The sequence below is a fragment of the Saccoglossus kowalevskii genome, chromosome 3 (genome assembly GCF_978046115.1).
Source record: "Saccoglossus kowalevskii chromosome 3, keSacKowa6.1, whole genome shotgun sequence".
In the NCBI taxonomy this organism is placed as follows: Eukaryota; Metazoa; Hemichordata; class Enteropneusta; family Harrimaniidae; genus Saccoglossus; species Saccoglossus kowalevskii.
The window spans coordinates 23091431-23104906 of record NC_140643.1 but is presented as its reverse complement, the minus strand read 5'-3'; the positions used below and the strand labels follow the sequence as shown (position 1 = coordinate 23104906).

Genomic DNA, 13476 nt, shown 5'->3' with positions numbered 1-13476 from the left:
TATTAATTACCTAATTTGCATATTAACTAAATCTAAGCATTTTCACTCATGTACTATTAAACAAATTTCAATAAAATTTGGTATATAGATATTCTGAGATAATATGCAGTATTGATTAGATTTGGTTGAAATCTTGTGCATATTAATTGCCTTATTAGTATATTAATTAGTCATTTTAAGCATTTGCATTTTTCTCATATACCGTTAAGCAGATTTCAATGAAACTTGGTACATAGATCTTCTGGGATAATAAGCAGACATTAGTTTTTGGTTGAAATCTGTATATAAACCTAATTTGCAAATAAATTAGCCAATAATTTAACTTTTTCGTGGACGTTTAGGGATAAGCCATAAATGTGTCAGTTTAGGGGTAAACTTTGTGTATAATAATTAATATACTAATTTGCATAATTTGCATAAATCAACCAATTTAGGTGCTCCACTGATATCTTGAGTACCACTGATCAAATTGTTATGAAACTGAGCACATAGGAACTTTTAGATAATCCACATATCTGATTACTGTTATTCGTCAATGTGTGTTTCTTAATATGCACAACTGTAATATGGTACCACCCAATTTAGGGTCATGAATGTTTTTTTGAACTGCCAGTATTGAAAGTCTCTAAAATATAATGCCTGTTTCATTCCAGACAAACATTCAAAGCTTCGATCACGAATCAATACCTCAAGAGATCCTAGGCTACAGAAGCGGCATCCAACCATGCCAGAACCTGACAGAGAAGCAAAAGAAAACATTGTTGATCTTACAGAAACAGAAGGCATTAAAGATATCCTGAGAAGTTCAAGACAATTGGAAGCAGTTTCCAAGCGATCAAGGCCTCTGTCATTAAAAAGCAGCAGTGATATTATACAATCTGTAAGACAGAGAGCAAGAACTGAAGTTGAAAATACAGATATTGAATCTCCTAATATAAAAGAGGCATACAGGTCTCTTTCAAACTTGTGTTCTCGAATAAAAGAAGAACACAAAATTGGACCTGTAGGAGGTGATTGTAAGGAAGTAGTAGAGAATAGTGCTGGTTTAGTTCATCAATTGAGTGATGTCAACACAGAGGAGCGGATAAGGTCTTGGCTTGATAGCATGGAACCTGATCATGGCGAAGCTCATGAAGAGGAAAAGAAAGACAATCAGCAAACTTCTGGTGCTGATGTGGTTCCAGATTTAGATGACCTCACTTCTGCTACATTTGAACCCGCAGTCACAAAGAAAAAGAAAATCAGAATAAGCTTTTCACAATATAAGAACAAAGCAAAGGAGGCTGAATCTGTTGAAATAGAAGAAGGAACTGTTAAAAATAAGTTGCCAGTGTCTTTGACTGTGCATTTGAAGAGGAAAATAACACATGGTATTGAAGGTCCAGAAAAAATTAAGTGTCAGGTTGAGACTTCATTTGGAATGGCAGGTAAATATGGAAATGGCGTACATGCCACTGCAGAGGTATCCCCAGTCCTGACAAATACAGATGAAACTGTAAAGTGTGCTGCCACTGAACCATCATCAGTCCAGACTTCTTTTGGCTCCAATGGTGAATGTCCATTTTTAGAAAAGAGAGAAACTAGTCAAAGCATTGAAGATGCTGGCGAAATCATGTGCACATTTCAGAAAACAAGTAAAGATGAATCTGCCTCAGAAGTTCCCTCATCTAAAAAAATTGAATCCTCTTTCTGGACTGATTTTGGCTCTAACATTGGTGAGGGTTCCATTTTTGAAAAGAATCAGATTCCCTTCTTGAATATTTCATGTACATCAGGACAAAAGGGAGTTAGTCCAAGCTTAATGGAAAGCAGAATTGATCCTCGAAAAAACGACAAGTCACAAACTTTATTGAGTGACGAAAGAGGGAATGCTGAAGAAGTAATGGAGATATTGAGTGACGATAGAGGGAATGATGAAGGAGTAACTGAAGAACTCAAAACTGAGCCTCAACACTTAGATAATATTTTTAGTTTCACTAAATTTGATCAGGGGATTGAAAACAACAAGGAAACGAATGTTACACATAAGGACATGTGTCCTGGATCAAAAACAGACTCTCTGTTAAAAGCAATCACATTTAACATAAAAGATGATGTATATGCCCTTCTCAAAACTGTTTCGGGAACATTTATAAAAAAAGATGCAGCTATCAGAATTCCTTCAGATAGAACTTCAGAGCCCGACTTTGACACAGAGGATTGTGTTCTAATTGAAAATGCTCCAAGTGGTGAAAAACATAAGGTTGATGCTGCATCTGCATTCTCACCAGAGACTGATACTTCTGATTGGCCAATAACGGGGAAAACTAAAGAAACCTTCTGTGCTGCATTTACTGAAATGAAACTTGTTATGTTTGAGGCTCTCATTAGTCATGGTGAAGAACTTTGCAATTTACTTGATGGAGGTTCAGTAAACTTGTACTTTTCTGACAATTTGCAACTCAAACCTTTGAGTCATGACTATGGTAACAATACATGGAAAGATACATCTGTCTGTTTTACTTTAGAAGAGGCAAAGCATCAGTTTCAGGAAGAATTGGATGAAGCATGGGATGTTGTTTTTGAAAGAACTAGTAATTATTCTACTGGTAATACAGGAAGTGAAATTAATATCCTTGAGCATGCATGTGAACAGTATGATGAATCAGAACAATCACAAGAAGAGAATTCTCAACAGTATACCAACAAAAACTTTGAGCCAGTTGAGATCAAGTCGTTGTCAGCATCCACAATAAAGAAAGAAGTGATTTCAAAACCTGGTTCTAAAATTGTTATTTCGCTTTCCGGTGCTTTTCCAAAAGAAGAAGTTTTGGAAGGGAAAAAGGGAGAAGCTAAAATCCAGGAAGGTTTTTCAATTCCAGTACAACATACAAGACAGATGATTAATACACTGCCAACTATGAGAAAAAAGAAGCATGAATGCCAATTAAAACCAGTGCCTCCTTCTCCTGTGTATTTAGAAAGACATCCTTTAAAATATTTTGCTGCTGGTTCCCTGCCATCCGAAACGTCTAAAGCACAATTGTGTCCTCCACTGCCATCAGTACCACCTCCCCAGCCTCCTCCACCTCCACCACCACGCCAACCACCACCACCTCCACCTCCACCTCCCCCTCCTGAAACACAATCAGTTGGACCAGGTCAATCAGATTATCAATATACAAATCAGGTCCCGCCAGCTGGAACCTTTCCTCCAGGTTGTCATCCAACATTCACTGGTCCTCAAGATGTATGCACACCACCAGGTATAACTATTCAGCAGAATGGTTCATACTATGAATCATATCTGCAACAGATGCAAACTTGGAACACCTCTCATTTACATATGGCCTATAACTACAGACCACTTGGAGTTTCAGCATTCCAATGTTATGATAATCAACAGAATACTGAATCTTGGATGCAGTTTCCAACTTCATCACCTAGCAATACATGGTATCTTGGACAACCTATGGTGTCACAGTCAGATGATCAATCTTCATCATGGCCGGAAAGTGAGCCACCTCCACCAGGATGCTCTCCTGTGACCCTACTTCCTCCACCATCTCTGTCAAATCACCAGCCTGAGCTTTCTGTACCATCTTCTAAGTCCGCTTCTAAGTGTCAGCCCCTTCATGCTACACCAAATCAAGAATGTGAGCTACCTCTTCCTACACCGGATCTGATAACCTCTGAAAATCAGGAGCTCTTGCTGCCTACACCATCTCAGACCAGCTCTTTGAAATCTCAGTCTAGCTGTAGTGCACCAAGTACTGTCCAATTCACAGGCTCTGAAGCACAAGAAGAAGTAGCTGAAGAAGGGAATTCCCTGAATCTAGTTTCTGAAACTGAACCAAATCTTGCAGAGCTCTTTCCAGTCACTGGTGATGTTGATGAAAGAGTATTTGATACATGCATATCAAAAGAAAATGAGGAAAAACGATCACTGTCTCCGCTGTCTAAAGCTATTGCAGATTTTATTGCGACAGAGAAAAAGTTGTCATCAAAAAGGGAAACCGAGAAATTTAATAGTGAAAATGAACAAACGACTACCAGAGAAACGTTTCCAAGAAGTTCCAGAGTGACAAGGTGTGATTCATCATTAGATGAATCTGGGGATGAAGAACCGCGTTATAGATCATTACATGCTGACTATGGTTCTCCTGCATTTAACAAATCTGCCAGCGATAGGATCTCTCCATCAAGACGACAACTTCAGAGATCTTCAAGGGATAGGGACTCTCCATCAAGGCATTCAGTTCCTGGATCTGTCGGAGATGGACAAAAAAGCAATAAGTACGATGACAATTCATATGGCAGACGAGAATCTAAAGTATGGAATGCCTTACTAAAACATAGAAGACTACAAACCCTCAAGAGTAAACATCTTCCAGAACTTAATTTTGCTTGCCATCCTGATCGAGTATTGCGTTCTCCAACTGTTGAGAAATTGTCTACCATGGAATCTAGTGCTATAAGGAGATATCATGAAAAGAATAAGGAAGTTTTACATCAAAATGGACTTGAGTTGCTTGATACTGCTTCTGGAATTGGAAATAATTCCAATGACAATATTGAAAGTGAATTCTCTGAAGGGAAGGTAATAGAATATGTCTATGCCAAGCAAAAGATTGGGGAGGTAATTCAGGAGACTAAAATAAAACGCATCATGCCTTTGTCAATAAAAATTAAAAAGAAGCCAATGCCTGGTGATAGACATGTTGAAGATGTGGTCGGTGCTATGGTTGATAAAACATCTTCCACTCTGAATCATTTGATTGAAAAGCCAAAACGTACTTTGGATATTAACAAACATGATCATCATCAACATCTTCCAAGATTTGGTGATGGTAATGTAGAGCTCCCAGGTCATTTGCTAAAAACTATTTCAAGGAACACAGAAAAGTTAAACCAAAGAATGGATATTTTAGTAAATCAGTATCTTTAGGAGAGAAATAATAAAATCTGATCATCCTGGGAGATGTGTTGATAAAACAGATTCTCCTGCTAAAAGGCAATGGTATTTTGATACCAAGGATTACAGTGATTGAATGCTTTGCTTCCTATGATAATGATTAAGTAAAGAAAGATCCTCATTTGGTATGCCATGTGTTCTAGTGATACAACAATTACCGCAAAATAAAATGTGTGCTATCTTTTGATTCCAGAATAATTGATGATAAAAAAAATTAAACTGTAATTTATGTCTTGTGGGACAATATATGCATGTTCTGTTGTGAGTCGCTGTTGTTGATAATGTTGTTGTGTGATTTTTCAAGATTTGAAAGCATCTGACAAAATGTTTAGGACAGTTGATTCAGAAATCTGCTTTTTCTTGGGAACAGTTGAATTGGGTGACTCGCGGTATGGGTGGGGGTAAATGTTTATTGGAAAACAGCAGTGGGAAATCAGTCTACCAAAAGTCGTATCATGTTTTTAATCAGTGAACATTTCTCAGCAACAGTATTCACTTGTTTATTCTTATACTAATTTATGTGACATTAATATACAGCATGGTTGAAAAAAAAAATCTTCAATGATATATAATAATATATTGTCTTGTTTCATACTCTCGTATACAGTGACACCTGTCTGAATGTTTTGTTTCATAACGGTGTTTAGTTTAATGGTTTCACACCGGTTATGTATGTTAAATGCTCATCTATATTGAATTATCAATTGCGTTATTTAATAGGTGATTCAAATATAATCTGTCATTTCCGTCAGCTGCTGCTAATAGAGCAAAAAATATGTTTGTAGATTTCAGTAGTGTTTGTAACTCTGTGGCTTCCATTGATGGACAAGTCTTTTTATCACTGAATCGTTTATAATTAGTTGTTTTCTGTTCAAATCACACATATATATATTATTATTAAAAAGCTATTTTTGTACATTATTTTTCTCAAAATCTTGGTTATGAAAATGATGGATGCTATTATTTTTGTTTTACTATCACACCCAATGTATGCATCAAAGTAGTGGCTTTGTGTTAGCTGTTTGTGATGTTTATTGATTTATGTACAAGTTATACGTGTGCAGCGTAATTGTTCTAAAAATATATTTTCTTTAAGCAACCATGTATATATAAGAATGTTGTTGCACTTGTCTTTTAATATTCAAAAGCATTATTAAAACATGTTTCTTTATGACATTTTGTTATCATCCATATGTTTTTATTATAGCAAATTCAAGTGTTCTGTCAAATTGCTTCCACATATGTAGGGGCTTTTTGGCTGTCGTAGGTAAAGCACACAATGGCAGTTGTGCAGCCTCAAAAAGGGACTTTCTAAAACGGGTTTTGTCGATGTTCATTTTCCGTCTCCAACATTTTCTCAGAAATTCTGCAGCAGATATCGATGAAACTTGGCAGGTTGATGTACAAGTCTCTGCCGAGTATGCACACAATTTTCTTTTCCAGATCTGAAAATGCTAAGTGGGTCTTTTTTAAGATTTTAATCCAAAATTACCTCTCCCTACTGCACTGACAGAGCAGCTGAGCATGTTCAGAATAAATAATTAGCTAAGATTGTAATGCTCAGGTTTTAGTGATGTCATGAGTCGTACCATTACCAATCTCAGTGGGAAATGTTGAGGGGTGTCAGGTGTACATTTTGATGGGCATTATAGTGGTGATAATGAAACAAACCCAGGTCCTGGTAATATACAAAGACCTGAATTAACAAAGAAGTCAAGTTGAACATCAAGGTTTACTCAGATTTCTGAATGCAGTTTCTTGTATGGGACAGTTTGGACTTAGACTTAGTTGAACCCCAGTCAGATTTGTTAATTTACAAAGATAACTTCCATTGTCTAATTTTAGTGAATATTTTTGGTAAAAAAAATGATTGTTTTTCTATATTGTAAGTATCTGTCAGATTGGTTAAACATTTCACCACCAGAATTTCTCGCCCAAATTTTCATATTCTTCAATATTTCTGGAAAATAAACCAATATTTTGAAGCCAACAAACAAAATTTGAGTAAATTTTCAGTTTTTACTCAAATGATATGGCTACTTTTGTCCCAATCTTCTGAAGGAAAGTGCAGACTGTAAACAGAACTATTTGTGATGAAAAGAAGGAACTGGTCGGGAAAAGGTTAATTTAGTGTTGATAATTTCAACTTCAATATTCTCATCTCAAAATGCTAGACTGGTTTGATTGAACTCGTGATCGTTTTTAATTAATAACCTCATTAAAAATGCTTAACTATCATATATGTAGCACAATTGCTGATATAGACATTCAACCAGTACTTTATTAACGATACTGGGCAGACAATCTAATCAACATATTTAATAACCACGTATGTCGTGTGACCTCGTTAAAATTGCTTACACGTGTTTTGTGATTTCTACTACTAGCTGTTTCAAGCTCTTTGTAGCGTCAAACACCCCTTGGAGTCTTAATTTGCATATGTAAACCCAATGATCTGCAACACCCAGCTGCCAAATGTGACTGCTGTGCTTGTTGCTCACTCTACTATATTAAATACGAGCTATTGACTATCGCATTTGTATTTCGAAAAAATGCATTGCATGTCTTGTGATCATTCTCGCGACTTCAAAGTGATGTTCATTGCTGGTTGCACAAGTATTTAGGCATGAAAGACCCCACAACCTTATATTTAATATGCCTATATGTCTACACTGATATAACATGCTGTTATCTGATTATTATGTATGTGTAAAACCCCCAGATTAATTTAGCATTTTTAAATGCTAAGTTTAAATTTAAGCATTTTTAAATGCTTAAAAGGCATTTTTACCGTCTAGTGACTCATATGACGTAAACTTGATGTAGACTTGCGAAAGCAGTTTTATTCGAAGACAGATATATTTGTTTGTGTATTTGTTGTATAAAACCAAAATAATTTCACAATCACGTTATTTTCATTGCCCAACAAATACAGATCAACACAGCAGCGTTGCTACGAGTGGCTTGCTTGCACTCATTTACGCCAAGATAATGCATTTAACATACTAGCACTTTTCATATCCACAAAACGTAATAGAATCTTGGCATTTTTAGGGTATGTAATGGTACCAATAAATATTGAAAATGATACCATTACATCACAGACTTCGAATACGCCGTCTTGAATCCCTCCGTCAATTCCACGTATAATCGACTTGGTTCTGGCTATAACTAGTTGTTAGGGTCAGCGTCAGGGTGTGCGTTGAACAGAAGACGCTGGAGTTCCATGACGAATATCACGAAACTTTGGTCAAGGATTCCATTCCAACACTTCATTATATAATATCATACCTGTACGAGATGAAAAAGAAACTGAGTATAATGATATGAAAATAAGAAGCGAGTATTACTATATACAGAATTTCACAATGTATGAATATTCATGAACAAATGATCTTGCTTCGAGTATTCAATTTGATTTATCAGAAAGTCAAACTGTCAGGTGACTTGGTCTTTGACAACTATGTGTGTTATTTTTATTAGAGCAGTTGTGCGCAGGATTAATTGCCTAAAATCATACTGACAGATAATGATTGATAACACATTTGGTACAACTATGGATGCTGGTAGTTTTCAAGACGGGCTGTCGTTTTTGACTACAGGAAACAAATTACCTTCGTCTGGTACGTCCCAAAGTTGTTGCCCTTCATTTGGATAACGCATTGAGCCAATCAATTGACAATTCACCAATTGAGAAGAGCTCTAATTTTGTAGTAAATAAGCTCTTATTGATGCCTTCCAAATTCTATATTCATGCAGATCAATTCCTTTCTCTCAGAATGGCTTGGAAGACGCCTGGAAGTGAAGACGTTTTGAAGTCTGTACATGAAAGTCAGTATAAGCAGAAAGTATGATTCGTCAGTGCGCGTAAAATAGTAGAGCAGGCCCACACAGAGTGAGACCATCAATGTGTCAAAGATGGATACAAAAACATCCAAGATTAATCTAAATCATTCGAGATTACTATGTGAGCAGCGGACTTCGTATCTTAGTATTGAAGTTTGTCACAGGTACTTTAGCAGATAGAAGTCAATCCCAACATTGAATTACTGTCTTGAAAGTGTGAATTCCAGTAGCAAGACATTGTTCATGATATCTCGTGGTAAAACTGCGTTGATTTCGTCCCCTGATGAAAAAAGTGTTGAGGAAGCGGTCTGATTTTTTCTTCCATGTCCACGATATGTTGCAGGCGAGGTATCAGACAGACTTTTGCGGCATTCAGTTGTTGACATGCTGGAATAATATCTTGTACTGAATAGATAAAATAATATCCTGAGCTCTGACAGTGTGTTACTCAAGTCCAGTGCATTGCCTTGCAATAATGCTTAGACAGGCAGTGGCACAGCGTATTATAGAAAGAATGTCGAATCGTTGAGATGCAAATTTGACAGATAACGTAAGAATACAAGGAAAGATCGAGAATTGTATTTTTTAATTATTAAAAGGTATTCAAAGAACATTTCTATGAGTCATTGTCCATTTGATGCCCTAAGCACCAAGCTCTGATAAACTCTATCTTTTTAGTCTACACACCATTGACTCGAACGGATTACGGATTGCTTTACAATATTCGTTCCATGCGATGCGATCAGATCTCTGAGAACTGACCAACACTAATAAAGACGATGCCGCAGAATAAATAAACCAATATCAGCTGTAAAATAATATAAGTAACCAAGCGACATTCAGAGAACATGCGACCGTTGTGTTTTCTCGTATCACAATTTCCAAGTGTTTTGATATTTTGTGCTCAGCTGGCCTGTCTACGGTGTCCAGTCTAGTTCCCGATTTCAATACAGCAGGGTTTTCTGCCAATTCAAATCTGAAATGTTGCATGATGATGATAAAAATAGCGACTCTGGGTTAGATTGTCACAAGGTCATTTTTATTGACCGATTAATGAATAGTAAGAGAATCAGTATTAGCAACAGATACACTGCACGTGCTTCAGAAAACTATATATACAAAACCATATATGAATCTTTTCCTCCAATGTACTTTTGCCAACACCAACGTTACGAAATTGCGCCACGATAAAAGTTCGACATTTCTTCCATACACTGTCATCACATCGAGTTGGCATTCACAGCAATAAATGCGGCAATAAACTTTGAATCTAATTGTTCAATTAGTAACAAATCTTAGCGATTGACACGTTTTTACCTTGCCCGTACTGTCAGGGGGAAATTCTCTTTCTCTCGGGTTCTCCACACTTGTCAGGGGGGAAACTCGTCTCGTCTCTATATCTCGTCCCCTTGAGGTACGGGATCGGGAAGGTCACTTATACTTTACAGTCACATAAGACACACACAACGAAATACGTTTCAACTCTCGTCTTAGTCGATCTTTTGGAGCACTCTATAAGACACAGCGCCCTGGGGAAAAGTCCCCAAGACTCTCACAAGGCTGAACCAAGACTCGCCCAAGACTGGACTGCGTCAAGGCTCGCCCCAAGACTCTCTCGGACTCTCGACTGCCCAGGACTGCGTCTGTCGTGGAGTATTCGCCAAGACCAACTCAAACTCTCTTTATTCATTTTCAAAACTCTAACCAATTACAAAGCAGTAAAAGACTCTAGGGCGTAACCTTCAATCATAAAGCCAATCACACTAAGTACTGAATACGTCATATCTTTTGATTAATCGTTCACTACATTAATAACTACGGATGTCAAAATAGCGACGGTATCCTGTAATTAGTTCCAAATCACTGAGCCAAGTTCCGTCCAAAACTTCAAATAGGCCTACACGATGACAGACATAACACAGCAATTCGCTAATAATCAGTTAATTAAGTCGGTTAACAGATACGCGAAAACAAATTCATGACACATCCCTTCACCCAAACTGAGATATGCCTCTTGGCATAACACGTTCATAAATCAAAGATACCGTCCTCTACTCATCGTCATACGGGTTAAATACAATACTAATAATAAAAGGTATAAATCAAAAAGAGAAAAACACACTAATTAAGTACTATGATTATAAAGTCTAAATACAATGGTTATAAAGTCTCAAATATCAACGGTTATAAATCAAAAACAAGGGAAAGGCTACCAACTTTAATCGACTCACTTTTCTCAAACAGTTCGCCGAGGTAACCCTTCGCTGCACTGTCTCCGTTACTAAGGTTACAAACTCTATATCAAAAGGTCAAAAAAACTAAGGCGTGGCGGTGTAACCAAGCGATCAGCCAATCGCTGCAGTCGACAGCATGATCACGTGACTACCAGGGATGCGTCTCTCGGTTAAAGCATTGCAAAGCGGTAACTAATAAACAATGAATAAAAAGCTATTAATCAAACTCTTGTCATATACGCTTATAAACTTCAACTGAACTCACAAGTCGTTAATCTAAACAAAAGTCATACGGCGTGAAAACAGAATGCAAAGACAATGTCGCTTTCATAACACATTACTCCTCTGGCAAAAAGACGGAAAAGGCTAAAACGATAGAAACTACTAAGTTACATATAATCCTGTCAATCATGAACAAAAGCTTGCGATATCAAACAATACGTATATAAGCGCACCATACTCCCATCCCAAAAAGATATTAAAAAACGTTACAAAGATGTTCTAAACTCAAAAAGCGTCAGAAGTATTCCGGAAACAACACATAAACAAAAACAACTCTTAAAACGTCGATATCTCTGTACTCGACAAATCTCAAAACTCTTAAAAAAAACACGTGGGGGCATCACTCTCCCCATCATATTCCGTACTCATAAACTCATTAAAACTCCATAAAACATCACACAACTCAAAACACTGTGTTGCAAATACTTGTCCACTGAGGCGCGCTTAAATCGTTATAAAGGACCTCGAACGTCACCAAATATCAGTTCAAAACAAAGATCTGGGCGCCTACATACATACAATTCGACATCACAAAAAAAGGTAAGAAAAAAGATAGAAAAAGCAAACAATACATTACATTACTGAGCAATAGTGTTAGGGTTCTGGAAAAGAGTTCAACGTCTTGAGTTACACAGTGTCAGTTACAGTGTCCAACGAGCGGTTCTCTAAGCAATACACAGATAGCTAAAGTCAAAGTCTATAAGCGTCTTCTCTCTTGTCGCGTTATTCCGGGTCGTTCTTTATCATCTTCATGTCTTTAATGTCGCTCAATTCTTAATTATACAGTCCTATCCGATACGCGTCCTTCAGAAGGGGTTCAGAAGTCTTCATCTCTTCAGCGTTGTACATCGGTGTCGTTCGGGTAAAGTCGTTAGTCGTCAAGCGCGGTTTTGTCTCTGCCATCGAGCCAGTTAGTTCGGTTCACAAGAAAGACACATCTTCGTCATTTCACTTTTCTTCACAGGATGTCAATGTGCGTAAGACGCAATGCCCAGGGTTCTCACACCACGTGTCAGGGGGAAATTCTCTTTCTCTCGGGTTCTCCACACTTGTCAGGGGGGAAACTCGTCTCGTCTCTATATCTCGTCCCCTTGAGGTACGGGATCGGGAAGGTCACTTATACTTTACAGTCACATAAGACACACACAACGAAATACGTTTCAACTCTCGTCTTAGTCGATCTTTTGGAGCACTCTATAAGACACAGCGCCCTGGGGAAAAGTTCCCAAGACTCTCACAAGGCTGAACCAAGACTCGCCCAAGACTGGACTGCGTCAAGGCTCGCCCCAAGACTCCCTCGGACTCTCGACTGCCCAGGACTGCGTCTGTCGTGGAGTATTCGCCAAGACCAACTCAAACTCTCTTTATTCATTTTCAAAACTCTAACCAATTACAAAGCAGTAAAAGACTCTAGGGCGTAACCTTCAATCATAAAGCCAATCACACTAAGTACTGAATACGTCATATCTTTTGATTAATCGTTCACTACATTAATAACTACGGATGTCAAAATAGCGACGGTATCCTGTAATTAGTTCCAAATCACTGAGCCAAGTTCCGTCCAAAACTTCAATTAGGCCTACACGATGACAGACATAACACAGCAATTCGCTAATAATCAGTTAATTAAGTCGGTTAACAGATACGCGAAAACAAATTCATGACAGTACCATCAAAGATGGAAGGGAAAGGTATATTAAGGGGAAAATTTTGTCCGGCGTTGTCGTTGTTGTTGTTGTCGTCGTCGTCGTCGTCGTTAATAATTGTTATTGTGTGCATAATAACTTTACTAATTCTATTCCAAACTTCACCAAACTTGGTCACCTTATTCATCAGTATAAAGTCTTCCCTGAGTTTGAACAACAGATGTCCTGTATGAAAAAATTATGCAAAAATTGAGAAAATCTGATAAAATATTTTGACTGTTTCTGCTTGACTGATCACTGGTGATACACATCAAAGGTCACTGATCTCAGTGGAAATATGCATTGTTGTATGTGTTCAATGAAGCAAATGATTTATCTTGTAATAATATCCTTGGTAATGTATATCAGAATCCCATACTGGGTTTCAAAACCAACTCATGGAGAGAATGCACAGTCTGATACACATTTGCAAACCTACCAATAAAATCCTATCGAAAACAAGATGTCAGAAAAT

General features: G+C 37.4%; 1 protein-coding gene across 1 annotated transcript in view; it reads left to right on the top strand.

The window, feature by feature from the left end:
* The window catches only part of LOC102806952 (uncharacterized), a 45395-nt gene extending 39265 nt beyond the window's left edge, over positions 1-6130 (top strand). Inside the window, exon 20 of the mRNA XM_085496918.1 lies at positions 654-6130. Within this exon, the coding sequence (XP_085353044.1) occupies positions 654-4927 (4274 nt within the window). The 3' untranslated portion in view covers positions 4928-6130. The remainder of the gene's footprint in view (positions 1-653) is intronic.
* The last annotated feature ends 7346 nt before the right edge of the window (positions 6131-13476 follow it).